Source organism: Choloepus didactylus, chromosome 3, assembly GCF_015220235.1.
Source record: "Choloepus didactylus isolate mChoDid1 chromosome 3, mChoDid1.pri, whole genome shotgun sequence".
Taxonomy (NCBI): Eukaryota; Metazoa; Chordata; class Mammalia; order Pilosa; family Megalonychidae; genus Choloepus; species Choloepus didactylus.
This window is the reverse complement of record NC_051309.1, coordinates 6,571,836-6,598,822: the sequence shown is the minus strand read 5'-3', so window position 1 is coordinate 6,598,822 and position 26,987 is coordinate 6,571,836. Positions and strand designations below refer to the sequence as shown.

The window sequence follows — 26,987 nt, the reverse complement described above, 5'->3', positions numbered from 1 at the left end:
GCCTGCTGGCTAATGGAATTAGCACCGCCTGCAGAAGGCCATCTGCTACTTTTGGCTCCCCACGGAGCTGTCTCTCAAGCCCCCTCCCCCTACTCTGGGGGCGGGGCCTGACCCACTGGCCAATCAGAAGGCCCCACCCCTGGGAAGCCCACCCAAGCCAGGCCAAGCAACATGCTTTTCCAGGATTTGGAAAGGAGCTTTCTAGCTCTGCCCCTGAGACCTCTAGGCGGGGAAGCCTTTAGTGGCCAGCAGCCTCCACACAGGAGGGCTCCCCCAGCCAGGGAGAGCAGAGCTGGGAGACAGAGAGAGCACCCCAAAAGCCAGGGCACCCCAAGACCACCCCGATGACAGTCCGTTATGTCTGTGCTTGAGTCAGACTGGGGGGGGGGGCTTGGGATTCTCGCAACTGCAAGGTCATTAGTGATGTGGCTTATTGTTGAGGACACTGCAGCTCCCCATTCCAGCTGGCAAGGGGCAGAAGGGGTCCCACTGGGCGTGCCCCCCACCTTGGTCTCCAGGAGCCCGGCACAGGCCCAGCTCCACGCTCAGCCCTAAGCAGCAGGTTTGCTCTAGGCCTAGGAAAGAAGGATTTTCAAAACCTATGCCCACCTGCTGTGCAAATGAGGAATTCACGTGGTGCACAGCCCAGCTTCCCGCCCTGAGACTAGGGTGCTGATTGGCAGGCGCTGCCCCCTCATTGCTCCTCTCCCGGGCAGGAATCAGCACTGAACCTAAATTTAGGCGCCGGGACGGCAGCCCATACAGCTGCCCAGGCAGGAGGGACTGGGTTCAAATCCAGCCTCCTCCACTTGCTGCTGAGTGGCCTTGAGCCGTGACTCAGCCTCTCTGGGCCGCGGAGCTGGGGCTGGACTCACACCCAGGAGACAGCGCAGAGGAGACTAAAAGCCACAGGCCTGCCATTTCTAAGACGCAATATTCGTGTCAGTTATACACCCACAAATTAGCCCGGTCCCTCCCCACCCCCACCCTCCCACACTGTCCCTCAGACCCTACCGTCGAGGGGAAGATCAAGGGGGATCTTAAGGTGAGGATGCCTGGGCTGAGGACCCTGGAGACAGAGAAGGGGAGAAAGGCAACTCTGGTGGGAGGAAACACGAACCCCAAGGCAGGGAGGTGGGAAAAGGGCAGACACGCCCAGGGACCTGGAGGGAGTTGAGTATGAGCAAGTGAGCAGAACAGATGGGAGGGTGTGGGGGACTAGGAGGCTGGGGAGCAGGCCAGGACAGATCCAGGCAACAGGGAGCCCCAATCCCTGCAATGACCCCTCACCCCCACTTCAACTGATAGCACACAACAGATCCCTTGCTCAACGGAGCAAGCCCTGGCAAACAGCAACCCCTCCCAAGAGGAGCAGGCCCTGGGCCACTGCCGACAGCTGTGTGGTCTCTAGCAAGTGGCTTAACCTCTCGGAGTCTCTGTAGAATGGAGTTGATGATGGTATTTACTTGGCAGGATGTGGGGAGGATTCGATGGGTGGGTATTTGAAAGCACCGGGAACAATGGACGCCACCGTGAATTCAATGCATACAGTAACAAAGTCCACCACACTGCACATGTCCGTGTCCCACCCCACTGGGTCCCTCGAAAGGGAGGAGAAAAGGGGAGCACAAAAACTAAGATTCCTGGGCACTCCCTGTATTGCTGGTGGGCATCTCCTTGCATCTCAGCAACAACCTTTCCAGGCAAACAATGTCACCCCCATTTTCCAGAGGAGGCACTGAGGCCCCGAGAGGGTGAGTGACTTTCTTAAGGTCACACAGCTGTCAGGGTGAAGCCAGGAGTCAAAGGCAGGCGCTGCCCTGCCCGGCCCACTTACTGGGGGACATTCCAGCCAGAAAGAAACCCCTCAACCTCTCCGCACCCGCAGAGTCCCCTGGCCCAGGGACACCTCAACAGAAAAGCCAACTAACTGCCCTGAACGCCTCCCAAGGTGGCCCGGGTCCAACCGTGCGTCTGTCCACTGGACACTCATCAGGCCCCTCTGCGGGGGTCCACAGTCGTAGGGTTGACACTTGCTGCAGAAGCTTCTCCAAACAGGAGCCGCGCCGGCGCAGGCCTGACTCAGCACCCCGCACAGCGCGTGGGCAGCTGGAGCGGCCCTGTAGACGCAGCTGGCTGGGTGACCGCTCCCTGGGCTAATGAGACACATCAGCCCCCAGGTCTTAATCCCCAACTCCCTTGCCGGTGCCATCCCCCAGGCAGGCAGCGCGGTGCGCACCGCCACCCCTGCCTTCTGGATGAGAAGCTGGGGCTCAGCGAAGTGGAGGGATTCTCCAGGTCCACCCAGCAGGCAAGTTCGGAAGCCAGGGTTCGAACGCGGGTCTGTCGGTCCCCCTGGATCTCAAGAGCACCAGCTCTGGAGGGATCCGGTTATTTCCGAGCCAGGACGCCGCCCTGGGTCAGCGCGGGGGAGCCCTCCGGTCCGCGCTTCCGGACCGCGTAAACGCGCCCTCCCTTCGCGTCACGTTACTTCTGCACCAGAGGGACGGGTCTCGCGTAGGGGGTGAGGTGGGCGAGGACAGGTGGGGGCTGTCAGTGGAGGCACCGGGAGTGCTGAGGCCGGGGCGCCCCTCCAGCCCCGAACTTACCTTCGGAAACTTCGAAGTCGGCGGTCCCATTGAGCTGGCACAGGCACCAGGAGGCTTGGTCGGCGGCGGCGGCTCCGGCAGGCGCGGCGGGGGCGCGGCCAGCTGCAAAACAGCGAGGGCGCGGGCGGTGAGTGCGGGGCCGGGGGCGGGGGACCGGGGCCTGGGGGGGCGGGGGTGGGGGCGCGGGGCGGTGAGTGCGGGGTCGGGGGCCGGGGCCGGGGCGGGCGGGGACGCGGGGCGCGGGGCTGGGACGCGGGGCGGTGAGTGCGGGCCGGGGGCCGGGGCGGAGGGGGGCCGCGGGGCGCAGGGCGGAGAGTGCGGGGCCGGGGCGGGGGTGCGGGGCGCGGGGCGCGGGGCGGTGAGTGCGGGGCCGGGGCCGGGGCCGGGGCGGGGACGCGGGGCGCGGGGCGCAGGCTCACCCGGCTGCTGGGACATGAGGAGGCGGCTCCCGGGGCTGAGACCGCGTCTGCGTGGGCCCGGAGGCTGCGGGGGGCCGGGCGTGGCGGCCGCTCCTCCTCCTCCTCCTTCGCACCCCCCCTCCTCTCCTTCCTCCCGCTCCGCGGGGCTCGGTTCCGGCTCCGGCTCCCGCACGGGCGGGGCGGGAAGGTTCCCGGGAGGCTCCGCCCGGGATGCGGGGTGTGGACGCGGGCTGTGAGGCGCGGGGCCCCGGCGCCAGGGCTGCCGCCTTGGGACCCCGACGCGCCCCGCGCTGCCCCGCCTGCCTCGCGGCCACCTCCCGAACCCGGAGGCCTGCGCTGGAATCGCCTGCCCTGTTATTATACCCATTCTATGGAGAAGAAATTGAGGCTGGGAGAGGGGAAGGGACTCAGCCAAACCCAGCGGCCAAGGCGGGACTCAAGCCCCGACTGTTCGACTCCAGCCTGAGACCCCCAAAGGCAGGGCCCTGCTGAAGGGGAGTAGGAGGCGAGGTCGAATCCCCTCCCCACTCCCCCTTTCCCCTGCAGGAGCCCCTATGGGGTCGACCCGCGGAGCCCTAACGACCTGCCGGGGAGGGTCAGGGCCTGAAACAGCCGGCGGGCAGGGGGCGGACTGACCTTCGCAGGGTCCCAGCTGCCTCAGCCTAAAGGGACACAAGGAAACCCAACACCTGACGCTAGCGTGTGTAAAATTGCTGGGACGTAGCTGGGGGGCGGGGTCAGATAAACGAATACCTCATGGCTCCACGCAGCCACTCGGGAAGAAAGGGGAGAGGGGAGGAGGGGCGAGACAGAAAGAGACCCAGAGGCCACAGGCTGGAAGTACGGGCCACTCCTCCTTGGCTTGGCTCTCCTCCTGGGCCCAGGACCCCCAGCCCTAGGTGGCCTGCCAGCCATCTACCCAGTACCCTGCCCCTTCACCCCCACCTAGCCTCAGTCTCACTCCATTCCTTCTGCTCTCTAAACCTCTGACTCCCTCTCTTTTCCTTGGAGGCTTTTTCCTCTTCACTGCCTCCTCCAGGAAGCCCTCCTGGACCCTCCCCTGGGCCACGCAGCCCTAGAGTAGTGTCTCCTCTGGGCAGTGCCTGACCATGATCACAGCCTGGCTTTAGCTGCAACGTCTGGCAGGCAGCACCATCTCCCATTCTCTGTGTTCACTGACACCCAGCCCTGAGCCTGGCGTGAGGTTGGAGTTCAGTAGGTGTTAACCAAACAGAGGACACCAGACAGTCATAGCCTGCGATGGGCGGACCTGCTGTTTTAGCAGAGCACCCGCTCAGGGTCAGACACATGCCCCTCAGGGTCAGGCACATGCCCCACAGGGTCTAATACAATAACCCTGTAGGCAGACAGCTCTACCTCCAGTTTACAGGTCAGAGCCCCGAGGCTCAGGGTCAGGCCGTCAGGAGTTGTGCAATGCATCCACCCCTCTCTGGGGCTACATGACCTACACAGGTGAGAGGTGGAATTGGGGTGCACCATGGGCATTGCCTATTTCCTGAATATAGAAGAGGAGACAGCACACATCATTATTTTCATTTGTTCTTTCAGCAAAAAAATACATATAAATACAGCTTAAATACAGTGGTGAACAAAACAAAGGCACATGGAGCTCATGGTTTAGTGGATAAGGATGGCATTACCCAAACATACTAATACGGAATTATGTACAGCAATAAATGCTATGGAGGAGAAGGCGGGAGGTTCATGGAAAGCCTCTCTGATGGTGCAGGACATGAGGAAGGAACGGCCATCAGCCAGGCAGAGAGATCCTCGCAGGTGAAGAAACCGCACGTGCAGAGACCCTGAGGTGGGACAGAGCTTGAGTGTGGAAAATAATTTGACCGTGCAGCAGCGGCCGCAGCAGGAAGTGAGCCCAGTCTACTCAGAGGGGACACAGGAGCCAGGATGGGTCTTGAAAATGGGGAGCACTGGGGGTGCAGCTGCTGGCATGGGCATAGTAGAAGAAGGAAGTGTGGGATACTGATTACGTGCTTCAACTTGGCGGGCCTGGGCTGGGGGACCTGATCAGCCCCTGGGGAGGGTGGTGGGCACGGGCTACAGCGCCCTCCACTGCCCCCCAGGCCTGAGAAAGTGAGGCCGGAGGCAGGCCCCATTTCCTCACCCAAAATACCACCGTTAGGGGAGGCTTGCCGGAGGGAACCGCCTTTTCCCCACCCCCTTATCTTGCCCGGACACTCCCCGTTGCCAGTGCAACTCCCATCACCACCAGTGCGCATACATTGTTGCCAGACACCGTTGCCAGAGCAACTCCCGCCCCTTTTCAAACTACCTCCGTGCCCTCTTAGAACCAATCCTAACCTCCGCACCCTCTCAGAACCAATCCTAGCCTTTATCCCCTCAGCACTGGCTTGTAACAACCCCCGCCCTCTATGCCAGCCTATATAACCTGTGCTCACCCCTAATAAACGCTCTTGGCTTTACCCCCTGAATAAACCCCCCTGTTGTTCTACCCCTACTGGAGGAAGAGTGTCTTGTCTTTCCCTTCTCGCCGCCCTCCACACCTTGCACGCCTCCGCCGGGGACCGGGCCCAGTCCCCCGCCTCGCCCTCGCCTCCGGGAAAGAGCCCCCGCCGCCGGTACCCTCAGAGCAAGCCTGGGAGCCTAGGATTCGGTAACCGGCCGCCACCCCCCCTCCAGATAAATCAACTGCGACCGCAACTGGCGCCCAACGTGGGGCACCTGCAATTCGACGTCCTCTCCACGCAGCGGTCCCGTGAAGCCACTCGCTCGCCCGGACGCCTCTCCAGCTCTCCTTCTCCTCGCCTGCAAGGTAAGGGCCGCCTCTCCCTCGCCGCTCCCGGAGCCGCCTCTCCCTCGCCGCTCCGCGTCAGGGGCCGCCTCTCCCTCGCCGCTCCGGAGCCGCTCCTCCCTTCCCCACTACCCATTCTTCCGTCTGCCTCTCGTCCTTTTCTTCTATAACCCCCATTCCTCCTAACGCTCTCCCTCTTCCCCTCCATTACCTTGCTGTAGTCCTTTGTGTCTTTGTTTCTTTGTTTGGCGCCGTGTGCCTCTTTGCAACCGCCCCCCCAGACTGCTCCAAAATGGCGAACTTCCTCCTTCTTCTTCTACTGAGGGGAGGAAGTGCTCTAGTGATGACGTCAGCCCTAAGCCAGACCGGAAACCGCATGCGCTTTACCCCGCCCTTTCGCAGGGTGGAGTTAGTCCGCCATCTTGTGCCTTAGACCCCGCCCTTTCACAGGGTGGAGTTAGTCCGCCATCTTGTGCCTTAGACCCCGCCCTTTCACAGGGTGGAGTTAGTCCGCCATCTTATGCCTTAGACCCCGCCCTTTCACAGGGTGGAGTTAGTCCGCCATCTTGTGCCTTAGACCCCGCCCTTTCACAGGGCGGAGCTAGTCCGCCATCTTGTGTCTTAGCCACGCCTACCGCGCCGCCATCTTGCGACGCTTGGGGCCTCCCACTTCCACCTCCCCCTTCGACAAGCTCCCCCTCGGAGCCGCTGCCGGCAGCTGCCGCCGCTCCTCCCACCCTGCCGACTAACAACCCCTGGCTACCTTCTACACCTCAAGGCAACCCTTAGGACAGCGCTGCCCCTGCCCCCACTCCCGTGCCAGGCCCTTTGCTTTGGGTGCACCCTGCTAAAAGCCAGCTTAGGAAAATTTGCCCCGCAGTGTGGCTCTGAATCAGCCTAGCTTCAGATCTAGTCACCCTGGCTGTTCATGTATTTGGAGAGCCGCCGGAAAAAATTGTTTGGCCCCTGGACGCAGGCCAAACCCGCCTGCTTATACGTGACATGCAAATCCTCTTAGAAGGATTTCAGGGGGAATTCAGCTGCCACTATCCTAGCCATCGACTGTTACAGGGGCTCGCCAAGCTTCCCTTCCGCAGCCCCTTCCATCTTTTCCCCTCCTCTGCACCCATCCCGGGTGCCACTACTGTCTTCACTGACGCCTCCAAAACCCGTTTCGCCTTCCTCTCTTATTCTCAGGACCACCCGGAACCCCGCCTATTCAGTTATGTCAACCTTCATTCAGTTCAAGTGGGGGAAATTCTAGCGGTGTCATACGCGCTAAACGCCCACTGCAACCACCCAGTAAACATTTTCACAGACAGCCTCTACACGTATCAGGTCTGCCGAGTCCTCGCGTTTTCCACCTTTTTCCCGGGAGACTCGGCCATTGATAAAGCACTTTCTAACCTCAGAAGCATCCTGGAGCATCGACAGGATCCTTGGATCATTAGCCACATTCGTAGTCACTCAGGCCTTCCGGGGCCCCTGGCTAATGGCAATAGTATAGTAGACCAAGCGGTCTCAGCTCAGAATACCCAAGCTATGCTAACCCACACGGCAGCCCCTCCGGGGGATGCTGTTAACCAGGCCAAGTTATTGCATTCCAGGTTTCACTTTTCGGCTACGTCGTTACATCATCTATGTGGCCTCCCCCTAGATACCTGTAAACATCTTGTCCGCAATTGTGCAACTTGTGCGCCCTTTGCGCCGCTTGGCCCCCTGCAACCTCAGGGAGTCAACCCACGAGGCCTAAAACCCAATTCTAGATGGCAAATGGACGTAACTCACGTTCCGTCCTTTGGGCGCCTCAAATATGTGCATGTAATAATTGACACCTTCTCGGCCATGTGTTATGCAGTCCCCCTTGCCGGGGAAACGGCCAAACACTGTATCAAGGCCCTAAGACAAGGAATTCTCTTCATGGGAGTCCCCTGGGACCTAAAAACGGACAATGGGCCTGCCTATCGCAGTGCCTCCTTTGCGGCCTTTCTTCAGTTATATAACATCACCCATCATTTCGGCATCCCTTATAATCCACAGGGACAAGCCATTGTGGAAGCAGTCCATCGCCGCTTAAAAACACAAATTGAAAAAGAAAGGGCAATGCTCCCCCAGGCAACTCCAGGGGACCTTATCATAGCAGCCCTTATTCACCTTAATCTACTCACATTCAATAAGGATGGGCTTTCGCCCCTACATAAACATTGGGGGCCCTCGTATAGGCCCACCCAGGCCCCAATGGTTTACTGGAAGGACCCAGAGAATAATGCCTGGAAGGGTCCCTCCCCACTCCTCGCCCAGGGGCGCGGGTTTGCTTGTGTTTTCCCAGATGATGCAGCACAACCAATCTGGATCCCAGGAAGGGCAATCCGACCCGCCACCAGCAACCACGCATCTAACGAGACGAGAACGCCGTCGTCTTCGCAACCTGGTGCACCAAATGACAACAGTACACCTGGGCCTGGACCCCAGTCCGAGTGAACCCCCTTTTTCCACAGCCCTCCAGCCGCACCTCAGCTCCAACCAGTCGCACCTCAGCTGCAAACAACGCATCGCCAACCCCATCACCCCAACCTTTCTTACCCCCCTCTCGTTACTCCTCTCCCCTCCTCGGCCTTATCCAAGCAGCCTTCACCTCGGTGAATTTCTCCAGCCCCAATCTTACCTCTTCTTGTTGGCTTTGCCTCTCCACCTCCTTCCCCCTATATGAGCCAGTTGCCTCCAACCTCTCCTTTTCGGAAAACACAGAGAACAGCCCCTTGGAATGCAATTGGAATACCTCTGCCGTCCCCCTAACTTTTCATTCAGTCTCCTTTACAGGAAAGTGCATCCGTCCTCGCTCAAGCAACTCTCCCAGCCTCACAGCTTGTGCCAACTACTCCTCTCCCAGCAACTCTGCCAAGTTTCTTATTCCCCACAACTCCTCACAGTGGCTGTGCTCCTCTACAGGACTTACCCCCTGCCTTAACGTGCAGACCCTCAATACAACTCATGAAACTTGCCTCCTAATTGTCCTTATCCCTAGGGTCCTATACCACAGCGAGGAAGACTTCTTCCTCCGCCTGGAAACAACTGCAGCTCCTGCCCCACTGCAAAAGCGAGAGCCCATCACCGTCCTCACGATTGCCTCCCTCCTAGGTCTTGCAGGCGCTGGCACCGGAATCGCTGCATTAGCCAGTCAAGGCTCCGCTCTAACTCACCTCCGGGCGGCTGTTGACGAGGACATTCGTCACCTACAAGACGCTATTTCCCATCTTAAAAATTCTGTCAACTCCCTCTCTGAGGTAGTGCTCCAAAACCGCCGAGGTCTCGACCTTCTCCTCCTCAAAGAAGGAGGCCTCTGCGCCGCCCTAGGAGAAGAGTGCTGTGTATATGCCAATTCCACAGGTCTCGCCGAGGACAGCCTAAAGAAGGTCCGAGAGGGACTAGAACAACGTAGAAGAGACCGTAAAGCCACCAGTTATTGGTCCCACATCTTTGCCCCCCTCCTCCCTTACCTCCTCCCTCTCCTCGGCCCCTTACTAATGATCATTCTAGCTCTCACTTTAGGACCCTGTATTATCCGTAGAATTGTTCAACTTGTAAGGAAACAAACAGATGCTATTTTTTCCTCGTTCGTGCAAATCCAGTACCAGCGACTCGCCACCTCTGACGCTCCCTACTCCAAGATGACAACCAACCCTCCGCAACCTCACCGCCACCGGTCAACCCGCCGACCGCGAGGCCCTTCTCAATCGCCTGAACCTCGTACCAACCTCGAGCTCCAGTTAAACCTCCCACCTTCGCCCATCCCGCTAGCAGCGAGGCCCTTGTCGAGCGCCCGGGCGCCACACCAACGCTGAGCTCCAGCCTTGCTGAGCAACCGTCAACCCTTTTCCCCTCCCCGGCCTCCCCCTTCCCTCATCCCTTAGCGGACCTCTCCGGTAAGCTTCTTCCTTTAATTAGAAAAGAAGGGGGAAATGTGGGATACTGATTACGTGCTTCAACTTGGCGGGCCTGGGCTGGGGGACCTGATCAGCCCCTGGGGAGGGTGGTGGGCACGGGCTACAGCGCCCTCCACTGCCCCCCAGGCCTGAGAAAGTGAGGCCGGAGGCAGGCCCCATTTCCTCACCCAAAATACCACCGTTAGGGGAGGCTTGCCGGAGGGAACCGCCTTTTCCCCACCCCCTTATCTTGCCCGGACACTCCCCGTTGCCAGTGCAACTCCCATCACCACCAGTGCGCATACATTGTTGCCAGACACCGTTGCCAGAGCAACTCCCGCCCCTTTTCAAACTACCTCCGTGCCCTCTTAGAACCAATCCTAACCTCCGCACCCTCTCAGAACCAATCCTAGCCTTTATCCCCTCAGCACTGGCTTGTAACAACCCCCGCCCTCTATGCCAGCCTATATAACCTGTGCTCACCCCTAATAAACGCTCTTGGCTTTACCCCCCTGAATAAACCCCCCTTTTGTTCTACCCCTACTGGAGGAAGAGTGTCTTGTCTTTCCCTTCTCGCCGCCCTCCACACCTTGCACGCCTCCGCCGGGGACCGGGCCCAGTCCCCCGCCTCGCCCTCGCCTCCGGGAAAGAGCCCCCGCCGCCGGTACCCTCAGAGCAAGCCTGGGAGCCTAGGATTCGGTAACCGGCCGCCACCCCCCCCTCCAGATAAATCAACTGCGACCGCAAGGAAGGGTGTGGGAGGTGAGGCCAAAAAGGCAGGATGGGGCCAAATCCTGAAGGGTCCGAAATGCTGGCTGTGGGCAGACACTGGGAGCTATGGAAGGTTGTAGGGCAGGAGGGTGCCCAGGTCCAAGCTGCTGGTCAGGAAGGTCATTCGGCATTGGGCAAGAGGGGTCCCCACCAGACCTGCCCCACTTCATCCAGGGGATGGGAACACTGGCATTACAAGGGTCCAGATTAAATGGGAAACAGCACTGGTGGGGGTCCATATTGCAAACTCCCACACACCCCCTAAGAAAGGTCAGGCTGGTGCTTTTCCTAGATTCGACCCAGATCGTGTGGGAAACAGGCAGAGGACATGCTGCACTCCTTCCATGTGCAGCGACCGCCCGGTCTCTGAAAAAGTCCCAAGCTGGAGGACCTGCGTGTGCCACTAAGAGCAAGTTGACTTGCTCTGTGGGAGCTGCCTGCATTTCTCCTCCAATGCTTTGATTGAAATGCAGAGCATTTGTGGTGCATCTGATTGGAAAACACATTTGGCTCCAGCTTCTTTTCTTACAATTTGTTACTAGTAACCAGAGTAACAGAACCCAAAATCTAAAATAGCCTCCGCAGGCTGGGCACGCCTCAGAGCTCTGCTGGCTCCTCAGAAAGAAGTGTTTCTACACCATAGCCCTTCCCTGCAGTGAAATGCCCCACCCTTCAGTGAAGTGAAGCTTCAGAAGCTGTCCAGACTCCTTCCCCACCTCTGGGGAGCCCCTGGCCTCCCGATCCCAAGGAGTGGAAGGCGCGTCTCCTGTTTCAGCACCAGAGCTCTAAATGGATACTTTATACTTTCCCTCCTCACTCTGGCACAGCTCAGAAAAGAGCTGAGAATAGGTCAGGAAAGAACTCTCACACCAGCCACTAGAGGGTGACAGAGGGCAGGTGACACGAGCACTTTGCACTAGCTTGGACCATGTGCATTGTAAACAGATCACGGAGTCAGCCTTGACTCCTCTCATTACCTCACACCCCATGTTCTAGTTTGCTAATGCTGCCAGAATGCAAAACACCAGAGATGGATTAGCTTTTATAAAAGGGGGTTTATTTGGTTACACAGTTACAGTCTTAAGGCCATAAAGCGTCCAAGGTAACACATCAGCAATCGGGTACCTTCACTGGAGGATGGCCAATGGTGTCCGGAAAACCTGTGTTAGCTGGGAAGGCACGTGGCTGGCGTCTGCTCCAAGTTCTGGTTTCAAAATGGCTTTCTCCCAGGACGTTCCTCTCTAGGTTGCAGTTCCTCAAAAATGTGACACTCAGTTGCTCTTGGGGCGTTTGTCCTCTCTTAGCTTCTCCAGAGCAAGAGTCTGCTTTCAACGGCCGTCTTCAAACTGTCTCTCATCTGTAGCTTCTGTGCATTCTTCAAAGTGCCCCTCTTGGCTGTAGCTCCTCTTCAAAATGTCACCCTCAGTTGCTCTGAATTCCCTCTGTTTGTCAGCTCATTTATATGGCTCCAGTGATTTAATTTAGACCCACCCTGAATGGGTGGGGTAACACCTCCATGGAAATTATCCAATCAGCGTTATCACCCACAGTTGGGTGGGGCACATCTCCACGGAAACCCTCAAAGAATTGCAATCCAATCAACACTGATACATCTGCCCACACAAGATTACATCCAAGATAATGGCATTTTGGGGGACATAATACACTCAAACCAGCACACCCCACAATAAAGTCATCAGCAGATGCCGAGAGCTGGCCACATGGCACTGTCAACACTGCCTCTACCTGGGTGCAAAACACTCTCATCTCTCACCTGGATTTTGCAAGAGCCTCCTACCTGGTCTCCCTGCTCCCACCCTAGCCCCTGCTGAGTGTGTCCTCCACACAGCAACCCAGCAGTCAGCAGTCAACAGATCAGAGCATGTCCTTCCTCTGCCTGAAATCCCACAATGGTTTCCACTGAAGTCCTACAAAGCCCCATGACCTGCCCACTGCCCCCTCACTCTCTGGCCTCATCTCCTAGTGTCCTTTCCCTGGTTTACTCTGTTCCAGCCACACTGACCTCCTTGATGGTCCTTGAACAGGCCAGGCACAGTCTGCCCCTGGGCCTTTGCACTTACCGCTCCCTCTGCCTGGAAAGCGCCTTCCCCAGATGGCCACAGACTCTCTGCCGCTCCTCCATCAGCTCGAATGTCACTTTCTCAGTGAGGCTTTCTCTATTTAAAACTGTACCCCTTTAAATTGCACTGAGCCTCTTTCCTGCTTTATTTTTTTCTTTAGCACTTACCATTACTCCATGTAATATATTTTGCTTATTGATCTTGTTCAATGTCTGTCACGGCCCAAGAGGGCTTTTGTAGCTAAAGGGCTAAAGAAAGCACCGGACACATTCTGAGACATGAGCCTTTATTATGGGGCTTACCTACAGGATGGGAGTCGGTCACATTGCCCTGAATTCAGGAGCTTCTCTGAATAGATTCAGGAGCTGCTCTGAATGGCAGCGGGTTCAGAGCTCAACGTGAAGATACTCTGCACTTTGGAAGGGCTGAATAAGCTGGCTATAAGGGCTCAGCGTTCCAATGGGTATGACAGCATGAGGCAGGAGCAGGGGTCTTGCAACGTAGAGAGGGATTGATTATAATCAACAGGGAGGAGGGGGGGTTATAGATTACCTTGTAGATAATAGTATCTCAGGGTGGAGATAGTTGTAGATTGCGTTTAGCACCAGAGGCCAGATTTTACAAGAAGAGTAGGTCAAACTTGAACCGTCCTAGGCCAAGCAAGCTGCTGTGTGCAGTCTCCAAGGCACTTGGGGAAGGCCCTGGGCCCAGGGCTCCCACAATGCCTGTCTCCTCATACTCAAGAATGTAAGCTCCGTGGAGACAGGGATTTTTCTTGGATTTGCTGATCCCTAAGTCCTTAGAACAGGGCTTAGCATATAGAAGGTACCCAGTAAGTATTTTTCTCTTTCCTACCTGAGAAATTGAGGCAGACAACACTGGGAATCTGGATGACTGAACAGTGTTATTGTTTTCAATTTGAGTGTTGTAGTGGACATTTATTGTTTTCTCTTTCCACAGAAGCAGCTCCCCTTTTGGGGGAATTTCCCCTTGGCCATGTGGACACAGGAGTGCCACCAGTCACAGCGTCCCGCCACCCCCATACAGTTGTGGGGATCAGTGTTTGGCAGTCTTGCCTGCTGACAGTTCTCTGCTGGGTTCCTCTCCAGGACTTGTCCTCAGCTACAGAGCTGCCTTACCCAAGGTCCCGCCTGTACAAAAAGAACGTTTCCCTGCGGCAGCTCACATCCAATGATGCTCTCTGCAGGGGAGTCAAGGCCAGGCTTCCTTGCTTCAAGTGGGACAGTTTGGAAGCACCATCCAGCTCCAGGGCTTCTTGAGGGCTCAGCTGAGACCTGTGATGTGATGCATAAGCCTGCAACATCTCCTTCTCCCCCATCGTGCTTCCTTCCCCACCACTGTCCAAAGAGCCCTCCCCCTCCCACTAAACTTCCTGCCTGCAAATTCCCATCTCCCAGTCTGTGTCCCAGGAACCCAACCCACAACAGTGGGTACCAGGAGTGCTCTGAGAAGGAGAAAGCAGACTCCGACGTGGATTTGGGGCTGGTTCATCTGCTGACCAGCTGGCAACAAGGTCTCCATCACAGTGGGAGGGCACAGGGAGTGACAGCAAGGAGGAAGCTGTTGACTGTTGACATGCTCGCCGGTGGAGAACTGGGAAGTTCTGCTGGCAGAAGCCATGTGTCAGGGTTTGGGGGAAAAGAAATCATGACTACGTGTATGGAATTTTATGGCTCTCCCTTGGGGCTATCAATGCTTTGGAGAAAGACTTGGAAAAGCAGAGGGCGAATATTCACCAACTGAAGGCCACATGGGAAAGCCAGAGGACCTCCTTGGCAGCATATAAAGAAACTCATCTTCTGGAAGGCAGAAAAAACTGAAAACCAGCCCAGGACGTAGCTCCAAGAGAGCAGAGTTCCAGAGGAGGCTGTGTTCCCCACTTAGCCTTGAGAAGGAACAGGACCCCACAAAGAGTGGGACGGGATGTCTGGGTCAATGCCCACATAAAATTGTGATTTCCCCAGTTTCCCCGAAACTACTGGACCTGCAGAAGTGGCCACCTCTTCCCATAAAGGTGAGCACTTTGCTGGAAGATGCTGCCGAGGCCTCTGTCCTGCAACTGCTCCAGGCTGCCCTCAGCACCCACCCCCACTGCCCATCCTGGCCATCAGGTGAGGTATAAATGACGTCATAGCACCACCCAGCTGGGAACCAGCTCGGCCTGCGAAGGGAGGACAGGACTCTACCTGGAAGGAGCTGAGGACCCACCAAAGGGTGAGGGGGTCAAGCGGGAGGTGGTGGTGAAAGGCTGGATCCAGAATGATTTATTGAAACAGGGCCCCCCACCTGTCATGCAGGACCTAACACCCTGGCAAGGATGCTCTGCTAGTCTGCTGTTTGGATGGTTCTGGAAGCTTGGAGAAAGCGTCGGCCCACACTAAGTGAAGAGACACACCAGGCCCCCCGGTGGCAGATGCTGGAAGGAGAGACGGAAAGAGTCAGCGCAGAGGCCCAAGCTCAAGAGGAGATACTGTGTGCTGGGGGTTGAATTGTGCCGCCCAAAAGCCACGTTCAAGTCTTAACCCCCAGTCCCATGAGTGTGAACTTATTTGTAAATAGGGTCTTTGGTGATATGATTAGTTAAGATGAAGCCAAACTGGATTAGGGCAGGCCCTGATCCCATGTGATTAGTTGCTTTATTTCAGGAGTAGCTTAGCAAGGTATCTCTAGCTCACAGTCATTTGGGGAGCTCATTACAATAACTGCAGCAACCTTGCTCCTGATGGTTAAGTGCGGCCCCCGGCCTCATATTTCTGCAAAACATTATTCACGTTGCTAGCAGGGAGCCAGTTTCTGTTACCTGCAGAGGACAGCCCCAGGTCTGAGCTTTTGGGGGGCTTGGGAAGTGAAGTGTCCTCTGGGCTCTCCTGTGGAGCACAGGTGCCTGGTGGATTTTCTGGCCTTTCACGGTATTTTCTTTTCCTAGGGCTGTTGTCACAAATTACCACAAACCGGGTGGCTTAATAGAAATGTACCACCCCATGGTCCCAGCGGGCAGGTCTGAAGGCATCAGGAGGACCGTGCTACCTCTGGAACTTGTAGGGAAGGACTCTTCCTTGCCTCTTCCCAGCATCTGGGGGTTTGCCGGCACCCCTAACCCTAACCCTTGGCTCACAGCCACAGCACCTCACTCTGCCTCTGCTGTCACGTGGCCTTCTCCCCTCGTGGTGTGTGTCCAAAATCCCTCCAGAACCGCAGCTCCGGCTCTGCTAGAGAATGCCAGTCAGAGACCCCGCCATTTGGTTCTCAGACAGGACACCCCAAGCTGCAGATGCCCTGCTTGCTAGGGAAGAATGGGGAGGCCCCAGGCAGCACGCACGCCCCAAGAGGCTGTATCTGCAAGACTGCACCCCCGCCCCACCCCTCCACGGATGAGCAGCAGAGAAACGGACATTTCCATCTTACTGCATTTCTCACTGAATTCCCAGCTCCTATGATCATGGCCATTTCATGAGACTCAGAGGTGAGCCATCCTGCCCAGGGTCGCCATCCAGCCACCCAGATCTAATTCTAGAATTTTCAGTCTTGGCTCTCCCACCAGCTGTGCAACCTCAGACAAGTCAAGCACCGTCTCCAAGCGCCAGGTTTTCCTTCTAGAAAGGAGAGATTAGGCCTTACAACAAGCCCAGATTGGGGGTACAACAGGAGGGTCATCAGGGAAGGCTGCCTGGTGGTGAAACTCCCCAAGCTGGGAATAGAATTGAGTCCAGAGGGACTCTGATGCTCAAAAAGTGGGAAATGCTCAGAGAGGTAAAAGCCATTGGCTTAGGTGGCGGGCCTCGGTCATGTGAGGTCCCCGCTTGCAGGGCAGGCATCTGGCAGGCTTCCTGGAGGAGGCGGCATTTTGGATTGGGCGGAAAGGATGGGCGGGGACAGTCAGGAAACAGGAGTTGGGGGCGGGGCGCTAAGTGGCAATGAGTAAAGCGCCATCACCCGCCTCCCGGCCCAGGCGACAAGTGCTGTGGGTCCCACACGTCCCCCACCCTGAGCCCACCCCCCGGGCGGCGGGTCCGCGGCCTCAGGGCCCCGCCCCGCCCCGCCCCCGCCGCGGACCCGGAAGTCCGCCCCGCGCCTGTGCCCGCGTCCCGCCGCCGGGATGGGGCCGCTCCGCGGGCTGCAGCTGTGGGCGCTGCTGGCGCTGCTGCGGCCGCCGGGGGCTCGGCCCGCGGGCCCCATCCGGGCCTTCGTGGTTCCCCACAGCCACATGGACGTGGGCTGGGTCTACACGGTCCAGGTGGGTGGCCGCCCCGGGGCTTCCTTCTCGGGGCTGTGCGTCCCGGCCCCGCGGGGCCCCGGGCGGTGGGGTGCGGGGGGCGGGCAGCGCCGGAGGGTCGGCCTGGGGTCAGGCCCTGGCCGCGGACTGGTTGAGCTGCTCACCCACTTTGGGCCGGCCCTTTCCTGTCTCTGTGCCTCAGTTTCTCCATCTGAGGTAGGGAAGGTTGGAGGCAGCTGAGGTCAGATGAAGAGAGCCTTGGCCTGAGAGTGCAGCCACTGTCACACTCCTGATAAAGGGGACTCCTTTCCGGGCTTTAGTTTCCCCAGCAGGTGTTACTTTGGATTGGGTCTCTGTGTTCCAGGCTGGGGAGGGGCATGGACACCCAGGAGTAGGGGTCCCCAGTGTGGGGGTGGGCTGTGGCGATTCATTTCCCAGGGAAGCCTGGGCAGGAAGGGGAGGAGGTGGGGCTGGCTTCAGGGCAGGTGGGTGTCAGGGGACCCTGGGGAGTGGGCCAGGCAAGCATTCAGCAACTTTCCCCAAGGTCAGACCTGTAATCGCCTCGGGACCTTGGGCAAGGGGCTTTACTTCCTGAGCCTCAGTTTCCCCTTCTGTGAAGTGAGAATAGCCATCCCTGCTGGACATCCAGGGTGCCTGGGAGCTATGGAGAGGGGGATGTGGATTCCAGGCACAGCCCTCCGAACCAGGGGGCTCCTGGGACCCATAGAACAGAACAGCTCTGACCTGTTGCGTGATGAAAGCACAAAAAGAAACAGAGAAAAGCCTGATTTCCTTAGGTTTCTGAGGCAGGTAACTGGATGTTATCACCTCAGGTCACCTCGAGGTTTTTTTTGTTTGTTTTTTTTTTGCAATGAGAAAGACGATTTCTTTGCAAAGGATGTTGATAAGGGAGTAGCTAATATTTTAAAGACAGGCAGGACGAGGATTTGACACTGAGTGTTAAATCCAGTCCTGGGGTGCATTCAGCCAACCTTAGGGGTGATGACCCATCCACAAATAGAGACAGCTCAAGGGCTGGGGAAGTGCCTGCTCCCCCGTTTACAGAAGGGGAAACTGAGGTCCAGAGAGGCTCAGCACCTTGTCCAAGGTCACTCTGGAATAACTGCCCTGCATGCTGACCCCCACCCTGTCCAGACACTGGACATTGGGGACAGAAGCAGCCGAGGCTCCTGCCCTGGGAGCCCCCGCTGGTGGGGGAGGTGGGCGGGGAGACCCCCAGGGGCAGCCCTGGGACGGGGAGGTCACCTTCTCTCTCCCCATCTCTTGCCACCCACTCCCCCCTTTATGTTTCAGCCCAAGCCAGCCCCTTTGGGGTCCTGGGCTGGGCCACACCCCCGGCTCACCCCTCGGGCTCCCCAGTGCTCTCCCCCATTGCACCCTCCCCTGGGAGCCGTCCCTGAGCCCTGGGCTGGGCCAGCACATCCCTCCACTCGCGTCAGGTGCTGCTCTCCATTTGCCATCTCTCCTCCGTAGAGCACGTTGGCATCAAAGGCAGGAGAGCCCTTGGGAAGCGGGGAGCAGGAAGCCCCTTCCCATGCCAGGCAGGACCCCCTAGATGTTAATTTTCAGCCCTTGGGGTGCTCCAGAGGCCCTCGCTGAGGCTGGTGTCGTGGTGTCCCCTTCTGCAGGAGAGCATGCGGGCGTACGCAGCCAACGTCTACAGCTCCGTGGTGGCAGAGCTGGCTCGCGGCAGGCAGCGCCGCTTCATCGCTGTGGAGCAGGAATTCTTCCGGCTGTGGTGGGGGGACGTCGCCTCGGAGCAGCAGAAGCGCCAGGTGATGGGTCCTGCTGGGGTGGCCTTGCCTGGGGGGTGGGGGACACAGAAGAGCAGCCTTGTGTCCCGGTGAAGACCCCAGCAGGACACAGAGTAGGCAGGGTCTTCCTGGCTGTGGCTTAGAACGGGACCGCCGTGCCTGTGGTCAGCTGCACAGCCAAGAGGGATGCTTCTTTTCAATCCTGGTTCTCTGGCTTTTCTTGGAAACGGTGCCAGCTCTGGCAACCCAGCCCTGCATTCCTGGAGACCCCCTGAGATGGCACCGCAGGTGGCCCTGAGCCCGCAGACCCTCTTCCCCCAGTGGCTGCCTGGCCCCCATGGGCACAGGACTTGGCCACCCTTGACGAAGGTAGGGTGCCCCCTGTGTTTTGAGGGGGCAGCAGATTCACTTCATTTCCTGCAGAGAGGATCCAGTCTCACCTCCACCACCTCCCAGTGGGATCGCCATGGCCACTGGCCTCTTGGAGCTGCAGATGCACATCTGAAAATGGGGGTGCCCTCCCCCTTTCTCAGAGAGGTTGTGCCGAGAGTGAAAAGGTGACATGAGCACCAAGAACAATGCTCAGGGGCCCTTACGTCCTGCCCCGGCACTCACCTTCCATCAGAGTGACTGAACTCAAGGTTCAGAGAGGCTGAGCAACCTCCCCAGGGCAACGGAGCTAAGAGGGCAGGGCAGGTCATCCAGCCAGACCTCATCAGGGCAGTGACGTGGGGAGAAGCCCAACGTTTGATGGCACTTGCTGCTTGCCAGGTGCTGGGCTGGTCCGTTTGACACATCACCTCGATAGATCCTCCCAAGAGCTCTAGAGAGTGGGGATTGTTGGCCTGTTGCACAGTGAGGTTCAGAGAGGGCAGGTCACTGGCCCGTGGTCACACTGCGTGGACACCACCAACCCCTGTTGTCTGTCCCCTGCCCCGCCCCTACCCCCCTGAGAAGAGGTGGTCAGTGTGCCTGCTGGGGAGGTGGGCAGGACCCTCAGTGGGACAACTCTGCGAAGGCAGGGGTGTTGTCTGCTTTGTTCCCTGCTGGCTCCCCAGGGCCTGGACAGGGTGCACCCAGAAGGAAATATAAACACTGCACCTTCCGAGTGTTTGCTGAGTAAAGGAAATATAAACACTGCACCTTCCGAAAGCAAACCCAAAATACGTTCTCTAAGCAGCCCTGTGGTCTGGCACCCCCTCATTCTTTGGCCGTCATTTATCCTTCCTTCACTCATTTATACAAAAAAGATATGTATCATCTGATCATGAGACAAACCCAAAATGAAGGGCGTTCCACACAATAACTGGCCTGTAATCTTCAAACTTGTCAATGCCACGCAAGAAAACGAAAAGCTGAGGAACTATTCCAGGTTAAAGGATACTAAAGAGAAATGGCAGTTAAATATAGTCTGTGATCCTAGACTGAATCCCGGGCCAGAAAAAGAGCAATTGGCAACATTTGAATAAAGTTTGTGGATTAGATACTAGTATGTATTAATGTTAAATTTCCTGATTTTGATCATTAGACTGCAATTATGCGTAATCCTCATTTTTAGGCAACACTTACTGAAGTGTTTAGGGTAAAGGGGCATGATATTGTGAAATTACTTGTCAAATGATTTAAAAAGAAAAATACGTATATATAAAGAGAAAGTGTTAAGATAAATAGGACAAAATGTTTATGGTTAGGGAATGTGGGTAAAAGATGTATGGGAGTTCTGTACTGTTGTTGCAACTAAAAAGTTTGAAATTATTCTGAAAGTAAAAAATATAAACTATTTAAATATACACACAGGCATACATACATAGACCCTTACTTTTATTTAGTTATTTGCTCGTTCATTTCTGGAGGCCAGCGTGGGCCAGCTGCCGTCCTGGGCGGGGGACACAGGGCAGTGTCCTGCGTTGGCAGAACTCTGAGTGCAGGGACTGAGATGAACAGGTAAGTGAGGATGAGCGGCTTTATGGAGGCACGATGAGGTGCCCCTGCAGACGCCACCAGGCCCGGGGGTGTGACTGTCTTGTTTTTCTCTCTGTGCCAAGGTCCGCCAGCTCCTGGCTAAGGGACAACTGGAGTTCGTCCTCGGAGGCCAGGTCATGCACGATGAAGCTGTGACCCACTTTGACGACCAGATCCTACAGCTCACAGGTTTGGCCACCCTGACCCGATGCCAGGGTCCCTCAGGGCGTCCTTTTGAACAAGGACTTGGCGTCTGGACACCGGGTTCTGGGCTCCATCTGCCCCTCTCAGCAGGGACCTTGGCCAGTGAAAAACAGCATTTTGCTAGTGTCACATCCATGCCAGGGCTGGGATGGAGGGCTAGAGGGGTTGAGTGTGGGTTCTTGAGCTGGATGACCTGGTTGTACCTGGCTCTGCCCATCCTGTGACCTTGGGCAAGGGATGTGACATCCCTGTGCCTCGGTTTCCCCTTTGAGAAAATGAGTTTGATGGTAGGACCTGTTGCAAAGGGTCGTTGTGAGGATTAAATTGTGTCAGTACATGTAAAATGCTTTTAGTAAGAGTGTGCGGTTCAGAAAATGTTAGCTGCCTTCACCATCATCACTGCCATCCCCCTCATCACCACCCTCATCACCACTGTCACCACCGTTGTCATCTACTCTTGGGAGGCACTTCCTGTCCATTTACCATGTGCTCTTCCCAAGCAGTGCCTCACCCCATCCTGTTGGCAGGGGGGTGAGGGGGCATCGGGACTTCAGTCTCATTTGGCGGATGTGGAAACTGAGACCCCAAGACGCGAGGGGACTTTCTCTGGGCGGATAGGCAGCAGGTGAGCCAGGACTTGAACCCAGGCCCGGGGATTCAGCTTCCAGCTGCATGGTCACTCCCCTAGGGCATGGCCCCTCAGCGCCCCTCTCTGTAAGACATCGAGGTAGAGGTGGGCGTTGGCAGAGGATCTGTGAGCACTGCTCCCCTTCCCCCTATTTAATCTGGGGTCTTTCCTGTACCTGTTGCCTGCTGCCTTCTTTCCATTCTTCCTCAACCACTGGACTTCGCCCTGCCACCTAGAAGCTGGTGCTGGAGACACAGCCCTTTCTCCTCAATCCCCAACATCGATACCCACACCCACCCAGCCAGCCCTGGCAGGGCTGGGGAGCAAGCCTGGGCCCCTGCCTCCACAACCTGTGTCCTTCTCATTTCCCCATTTAGAATCTTAGTTTTGATGAGCAGCAAGGCCCCTGGGAACACAATGGTAATCTCTTTTAATTATCTTTTAATAACACTCCCCAGTCTCCTGAACTCGGCATTCGAGGCCTCGCCTCCTGGCCTCCCTCTCCGGTCTTGCCCGCTTCTGCTTCCTGCTGCCCCTTACCTGCTGCAGCAGCCACAGCTGCTCTGCCTCGCCTGTCTGCTTTCACCACTGATTCCTCTGGTTCTCCACCTCAACAGCTCATCCTTCCAGAGTCCCCTGAGGAGACCCATCCTCCAGGAAATCTACTCTGGGTTCCCACAGTTCCTTAGCTCTGTCCCCCTTCACCCCCAAACTATAAGTTCCCCCGATGCATCCACCTGATGCCTCTCTAGAGGACCCAGCACAGGGTCTGGCCCAGCCAAGTGCTGGGTGGGTGGAACAAGGCAGGGGGTGGGTGCTGCCTCAGGGATGCCCCCAGCCAGGGTGGCCCACGCCTGTGGTCTGGCAGAAGTGGGGAGAAAGAAAGGGTCCAGGTGCAGGTGGAGGAAAGGGAGCCCAGCACAGGCTTCACCTGGGACTTCCCTGGGCTGTCACTCCTGCCCTTGACCGTCACCCCTGCCTGGGCAGTCACCCCTGCCCTGAGCTAGTCAAACCCCAGCCCTCACCCCCACCCCAAGCTCTACTTGTAACCCCTCCTCCCTCCCCCCTCACTTCTGCCTCCTCCCAGCAGTATTTAGACAAGCTTAACATCACCTTTAAAAAGAAGGAAAGCAGGTCCCTCCAGCTCGGGTGGCAGCCACGCTGCCCGTCTCCTCCTCCTCTCTCCAATCCCCAGCCCCTGCAGTCCCACCTCCACCCTCCACCCTCTTGGGGGTGTGACAGGACCCGGGCACGGACACTGGCCGGGCTGCTGTAACAGAGACCAGGGGCAGGGGCTCAGGAAGAGGGAAGGGTTAGTCCTGTCTCACGGATGAGGCTGCAGCAACTGGGGAACTTCTCCATGGACGGGTCTGAGGATCCCAGGTCTTTTTGCTCTGCCACCCCTGAGGAGTCCTCTCCATGAGTGGTTAAAGCTGGCTCGTCCCCTGGAGTTGTCTGTCATTCCAGCCCCAGGGCTGGGCAGGCAGCTTCCTTTTGAGAGCTGACCTAGAACTTGCCCACATCACTTCTGCTCACATCATGTTGGGCAAACTTAGTCACATGACTTCCACTGGCTGCAGGGAAGGCTGGGGGATGTAGTCCATCATTTTCCTCACATCCCATTGGCCAGAATGGAGCCATGTGCTCTTCACTAGCTGCAAAGGAGTCTGGGGAATGTAGTCTCTAGCTGGGAGTCCATGTGCCCTGCTAAAAGTAAGAGGAAGTGTGTGGATCAGTTACTGAAAGGAAGAAGAGGAGAATGTATATGGGGAGACAGTTAACAAGTTCAGTCATTACTCATATCCTCAGTTAGGTCTCAGTTAGTAATGCTTTCTGCTGGAGGCCAGAAAACCTGAGTAGCCATGGCTTAAGTCCTAGAGATATTTACTGTTGACTTAACCAGATAGGGAAGGTTGGGAGATGGTCAGGCAGCTCCTTGATGTGTGTGATTCTCACATCCTTTCCCTCGTGGTCACAAGATAGCTGCCACAGCTCTGGCATCATGCCACCATACATCCATGTGCAAGGCAGGAGAAAGGGGAAAGAGGCTTTCTTTCTTCGTGACTCCTTTTTAATTAAGATGAGAAATCTCCCGCTGAAACTTCCAAGCAGGCTTAACCCACACATCTTATTGGCTATATCCACTTATATCACGCTTGTAGCTGCACTTATATCCACTATATCCACTTATATCCACTTATATCCACTTATATCACGCTTGTAGCTGCAAGACAGGCTGAGAAGACAAATACCTGGAGAATGAGCTTGCCATGTTCTGTTTAGACCAATCATAACCCATCCCTCGGGGCAGGGCATGGTGCTCCCTGAACGAAGTGAGAGTTCTGTGAGTGGGGAAAAGGGGGCTGCTGAGTTGGCAGCATCAGGCCTCCCCTCCTTGGGTTGCCTGTGTGGTGAGAGGGTCACCCCCCAGGGCTGACCTGCCCCCTCTCGGTGTGACCAACCACTTCCTCCTTCTGAAGCCGCCTGCCTCGGGCATCCTGGACCCCATTCCCCCTCAGCTCTCCCCCGTCTCTGGCCTCGCCACATCTGCCCCCTCTGCTTTCTGCTCATCCTCCACCCACCCCTATGGATTCCTGAGGGCTGGGAAGACCCCTCGGTCCACACTCCCTTGCTGCTCCTCACTCATCTCCTCTGGGCACCTGACCTGGAATCTTCTGCAGCCCCTCCCCCCACCTCCCAGCAGTCACTGACTCCCACCCTGCCTTGGCCTTGCTTGTGGGTCTGGCTGCTGCCCTCTCCCCAGGGCTCCGGGCACCTTCTGGGCCTCGGCCAGCGTTTCCAGGACTGAGAAGTGTAACACTGAAAAGCAACTGGCCTCTTGGCCAGCTACTTGAGCTCTCCAAGTCTTAGTTCTCCAACCTTAAAATGGGGTTGTAACACCCCTCTCTTGGGGCATCACAAAGATAATATTAGGGGAAAGGGCTGAGGGAACACTAATCAACCAGGCTTCTTCGAATCTGGATCCCATTTCTCCCTGCACTGCCCACCTGACACTGCTCTCTCAGTGGCGGCCGTTGAATAACGAATTAGTAAATACCTGGCTCAGTAATTCTGGGATAGCACCACCTGTGTTAGTTATATCCTGCTGCATAACAAATCGCCCCCAGACTTACTGACTTCAATCAACAAATGTTTATTATCTGACTCTCTGTGGGGGAGGAATTTGGGAGGGGCGTAGCTGCTCGGTTCTGGCTCTGGGGTCACGGGCAGCGGCAGTGGTGACCTCCAGCAGCTGCTGCCACGCTCAGGCACATGGTGTTGGAGGAGGCCTCGATTCCCCGCTGGCCATCGTCTGGACGTCTCAGTTCCTTGCCGCCAGGGCCTCCCCCGGGGACTGCTCAGGACAACCGACTTCTCCAGAGCCGGTGGCATGAGAGAGGGTGAGAGTGACCGAGATGGACACTGCAGGACCCTTTCCGTCCTAGCCTCGGGCCCACACTGCCACTTCTGCCTTTTTCCGTTTGTTAGAAATGAGGCACAAAGTCGGCTCACCCCCCAGGCCCTAAGCTTCACTTCTTAAAGGAAGAAATTAAGAATCTGAGGATGGACCACCACACGTTTAGGTCGAAGTTCACCTTTAGCCTTTTCTTGTTGATGCCCATGTGCTCCACGAGAATCACTGGGATGAGGGCTTTGTTCCTGTTCACTCAGAAGTCCTCACCTCTGCCAACCTGGGTGTCCCGGGCAGGTAGCCGGCACTGCGGGCGAGCAGGGTGCCTCGGGTGACGTGGAAGCCAGGGAGCCACCCTGCCAGCTGTCAGCAAGGCAGTGCTCTCTTTGCAGAAGGACACGGGTTTCTTTATGAGACGTTCGGGATCCGGCCACAGTTTTCCTGGCATGTTGACCCCTTTGGCGCCTCCGCCACGACCCCCACCCTCTTCGCCCTGGCGGGCTTCGATGCCCACCTCATCTCGCGGATCGACTACGACCTCAAGGAGACCCTGCAGGAGTCCCAGGTGAGGGGGTGCCGTGCCCGCCACTGCAGGCTCACCCCTCCTCCTTCCCTCCTCCTTCCGAGCATCTTATCGCCCCCAGCAAGTTCTGGGCACATGGACTTCTCGGCAGCCTCAGAGGCACCGGACGCCCCCCACCCCAGGCCTTTGATCCTGCCTGTCCTGCACCTGGAGACCCACCCTCCTGCATGCCTAGCTTCCTGCCAAGCTCAGCTCCTGCCTGGTGCCTCCTGCTTCGAGACCCCTTCCCTGTCGCGGAGCTGGGGCTGGGGCCAAGTCCTTCCTTGGGTCCCCCACAGTGCCCAGGACAAAGCTGTGCTCCATAAACAGAGCTTGGCAAACTAGAAGGAGGGGGTGTCCTCTGGGAGAACGGTTAGTGGGGACACCGAAACTCTTCAGGGGTGTGGGCAGCCCTTCCAGGAATGAAATGACACCAACAGTTGTAGGTGCTACTGTGAGCTGTGCCCTGATGGAGTGTCAGGGTTCGTCCCTCATTTGGTTCAATCCGCATGGCAATGCTATGAGATGGGCGCTGTTCTAATTATCCCCATTTTACAGGTGGGGAAACCGAGGCCCTGGAAGGTTAGAAAAAAAACAGCCTGTCCAGGATCACTCTTTGAGTAAGAGTGTAGCTGGGATGGGAATGCAGCAGTCTGGCCCCTGAGCTGCTTCTCTTCATCCTCCTTCCACTCCTACCCTGCCCCTGACCCCCACTGACATTCTCTAGATCTGAGAGCAGGGATAGGTGTAGCTACCCCAAAAGTGGATTTGGACTCTAGATGGGCAAGGGAAAGTAACATGTCTATGGAGCCCCTTCCGTGTGCCACACTGAACACGTTTCCTGTGTCAGCTCATTCCACCCACAGGTGACCCTGTGAGCTGGGTGTGGCTCTCCCCATTTATCAGGTGCAGAAACCACGTCACAGAGGGGTTAGGGACCCGTGTGTGGTCCTAGCATCTTGTCTTTGCTTTGTAGTCCTGAACACTTTCTAACCATCAGAACTATTAAAAAATAGACTGCATACCTGGTAAAAGGTAATGAGCTCCCCATCCCTGGAGTATTCAAGCAGATGACTGAGCTTTGCTTGGAGACCTTGGCAGAATCCCGCCCTGAGGAGGGAGTTGGGCTGAATGGGCACACAGGGTTCTGTAGGACGGCACAGTCCATGGCTGTATGTTTCTTTGGGGGCTCCGAGAAGAATCTTATCAGGGAGGGAGCAGAGGGGGGTCTTGTCCATGAACCGAGAGATGGTCAAAGGTGAGGGCAGGCCTGAGTTGGCCCGGGTGGGGCTGGAGGAGACGGAGCCCCTCGGCCCTCAACCTGTTCCCTCTGGGTTTGCAGGGGCTGCAGTTCGTGTGGCGAGGGTCCCCGTCCCTGTCGGAGCAGCAGGAAATCTTCACGCACGTCATGGACCAGTACAGCTATTGCACCCCCTCCCATATCCCTTTCTCCAACAGGTGTGTGTCTTACTTCAGGTGTCTCCACCTGCCTGGAGTCTTTGCATCCTCCTGGGCATCTGAGGATGGGGGCTTTACCCAGCCCCTGTTTTTAGCAGCTTTTGTGAAGTTTTTGACCCCAGCTAGTTATGCCTTTCCATCTAAGGCTTCTCATTTTC

At 57.0% G+C, this 26,987-nt stretch overlaps 2 protein-coding genes and 1 long non-coding RNA gene across 6 annotated transcripts in view; 2 read left to right on the top strand and 1 right to left on the bottom strand.

Moving 5' to 3' along the window:
- PPP2R2C (protein phosphatase 2 regulatory subunit Bgamma) overlaps nt 1-3,134 on the bottom strand; it is a 243,861-nt gene extending 240,727 nt beyond the window's left edge. Inside the window, exons 1-2 of the mRNA XM_037829346.1 lie at nt 3,029-3,134; nt 2,610-2,711 (exon numbers count right to left, since the gene is read on the bottom strand). Coding sequence (XP_037685274.1) covers nt 2,610-2,711; nt 3,029-3,044 — 118 coding nt within the window. The 5' untranslated portion in view covers nt 3,045-3,134. The remainder of the gene's footprint in view (nt 1-2,609; nt 2,712-3,028) is intronic.
- LOC119529206 lies at nt 2,365-16,033 on the top strand. The gene is made up of 3 exons (XR_005215823.1): nt 2,365-2,736; nt 13,555-14,829; nt 14,913-16,033. It is a non-coding gene; the product is annotated as an uncharacterized LOC119529206 (long non-coding RNA).
- Nucleotides 16,034-16,653: 620 nt separating this feature from the next.
- MAN2B2 (mannosidase alpha class 2B member 2) overlaps nt 16,654-26,987 on the top strand; it is a 30,664-nt gene continuing 20,330 nt past the window's right edge. Inside the window, exons 1-5 of one of the 4 annotated variants that reach the window (XM_037829344.1) lie at nt 16,654-16,849; nt 18,478-18,624; nt 20,649-20,754; nt 25,202-25,374; nt 26,714-26,829. In XM_037829344.1, coding sequence (XP_037685272.1) covers nt 16,712-16,849; nt 18,478-18,624; nt 20,649-20,754; nt 25,202-25,374; nt 26,714-26,829 — 680 coding nt within the window. In that variant the 5' untranslated portion in view covers nt 16,654-16,711. The remainder of the gene's footprint in view (nt 16,850-18,477; nt 18,625-20,648; nt 20,755-25,201; nt 25,375-26,713; nt 26,830-26,987) is intronic. The other 3 variants (XM_037829345.1, XM_037829342.1, XM_037829343.1) reach the window with 3 other exon arrangements.